This window comes from Elephantulus edwardii, unplaced genomic scaffold (assembly GCF_000299155.1).
Source record: "Elephantulus edwardii isolate Elephantulus edwardi_28Jun2011 unplaced genomic scaffold, EleEdw1.0 scaffold00045, whole genome shotgun sequence".
In the NCBI taxonomy this organism is placed as follows: Eukaryota; Metazoa; Chordata; class Mammalia; order Macroscelidea; family Macroscelididae; genus Elephantulus; species Elephantulus edwardii.
The window spans coordinates 3,653,394-3,655,591 of record NW_006399795.1 but is presented as its reverse complement, the minus strand read 5'-3'; the positions used below and the strand labels follow the sequence as shown (position 1 = coordinate 3,655,591).

Sequence of the window (2,198 nt, the reverse complement as noted above, 5' to 3'; positions counted from 1 at the left end):
AATGTGTACATTGGTCAATTATGCTTACCAGTTGCATTCCACTTAGTTCATCTGCCAAAGTCATATTTCCAGACATAATTTTCTTCAGTGAATCATTAAATTCACTTAGTTGCTCCAATGTTTCCTTTTTGGTTTCTTCATATTCCTCTGTATCAAGTTCCTCTCTAAGATACAGTGAATGAACATCATAACAAAAAACAAAATAAAAAACAACACAAGAGTTTCAAATAAAGAAAGCAATATTAGTATTGTATTTAGTATCATAAAATTTATAGATACATATATTTACCAAAAATATCTCAGGGAAAAACAAGGGTGGTGTCCACCAATATACTAATAATGAATGTATTCAAATATGAGCAGTGGTACATTTTCTTGCAATGCCATTACTTTACTAATAAGACCTTTTAATTTTACTAAAATAAAATACACCTAACAAATATTCTTTCATTGTTGTTGTTATATGCTATCTAGTCAGAAATGACTCACAGCTGACCTTCTAGGAGGCTGTGCATGAGAGATGACGGTCCATTTTTCTCAAAGCAGCTGGTGGATTCAAATTGCAAGCCTTTGCGTTGGTAATATGATTCCTTACCCACTATGCCACCACAGCTCCCTTAATTTCCTTTAAGCATCTATTAATCAATGATATAACATTATGCAAGCCTTTAGTCTCTTTACCTATAAATTACAAATAATCATGTTATTTTTATTAGATTCCCCAGACCCAATGGGATCAGACTTGTTTTCACTGGCTCATTTTTTGGAAGTAGATTGTCAGGTCTTTCTTTCTAGTTTGTCTTAGTCGAGATGCTTCTCAGAAACTTGTTCAGCATCCATGGCCATAGTACCCTGAATACACCTCATCTTGTCTGAAACCTGTTCAGCATCAGCATCAGGCCTGCATTAACTGACAATGCCTACACTGGCTGGGAATCAAACCGAAGTTTCTGGCATGGATAGTGAGAATTATCCCACTCAACTAGGACTACCCATCCCTTCAACCTTAGGCAGATATCACTGTGATACAGTCTTAATCTTAGGGTTGTTGTGATCATTAGATGAGATAGACAAAATATGAAGTATATAATAGGTACTCAATAAATAACTGGTTTTTTCTATACTACTACTACTACTACCAGAGTGAACTTTGGAGAGAAGGATGATGAGGCTTTGCCTTACATACTTTGGGCATGTTGCTAGGAGGGCTATTCCTTGGAGAGGGACAAGATAGTTGGAAAGGTGGGTCAGCAAAAGAGAGGAAGACCCTCGACTAGGTGTACTGACACAGTGACTGCTGCAATGGGCTCTTGTGTGTCAGGAAATGTGAGGATGGCACAGGATAGGACAGGGTTCAGATCTGTTGTTGATAGGAGTCATACTTGACTCAACAGCACCTAACAACAATCATCATTAATGGTAGTACATAGTGTACTTGAAGTATACCACTATTTGTACTTATATTAGTTATCATTTGAATAACAGAAAAACCAAACCGACAACCATTAGACTGAGTCCAAATGATAGTGGCCCATAGGGCAGAGTGGAAGTGCCATATAGTTTCCAAAGCAGTGAATCTACAGCTCTGATTTTCTCCTACAGAGTGATCACCAACCTTTTGGTTAGCAGTAAACAACCCAATTATTTACCACAAATAGCAACAACTACCATTTACTAGACATTTAACATGGGTCAAGTATTAGTTCTTCATTTGTGATATTTAATACAATATTGCCCATCAACAGATGACTGGATAAAGAAACTATGGTACATGTACACAACAGACTACTACCTAACACTAAAGTATAATGAAGAACTCACAGCACAACACATAACGTTAATGAATCTTTTGCTGAGTGCAGTCAGTCACAAAGGACAAATATATTAATTCAGTATTATAAAAAGCTAAGGTTTATATACAGAAAGAATCATGCTTGGATGGTTACAGAGGGGAAAGAAATAAGAGAAGAGTAAAATCAGAAAAGAAATAATAGAAACATATTCTTCTTGTTGTTAGGTGCCGTCGAGTCGCTTGCGACTCATAGCGACCCTATGTATAACATCCCTAAACTCTGCTCTGTCCTGTGCCAATCTCATTGTCTCTGACATACCCATCCCAATTGCCCCAGTCACCGAATCAAACCACCTCCCAGAGGGCCTTCACCTCCTGCACCTGCCCTCCACCCTCCCAAGCATGA

General features: G+C 37.7%; 1 protein-coding gene across 1 annotated transcript in view; it reads right to left on the bottom strand.

The window, feature by feature from the left end:
• The window catches only part of LZIC (leucine zipper and CTNNBIP1 domain containing), a 14,603-nt gene that overhangs the window by 3,989 nt on the left and 8,416 nt on the right, over positions 1-2,198 (bottom strand). The window contains exon 2 of the mRNA XM_006885770.1: positions 29-164. Coding sequence (XP_006885832.1) covers positions 29-164 — 136 coding nt within the window. The remainder of the gene's footprint in view (positions 1-28; positions 165-2,198) is intronic.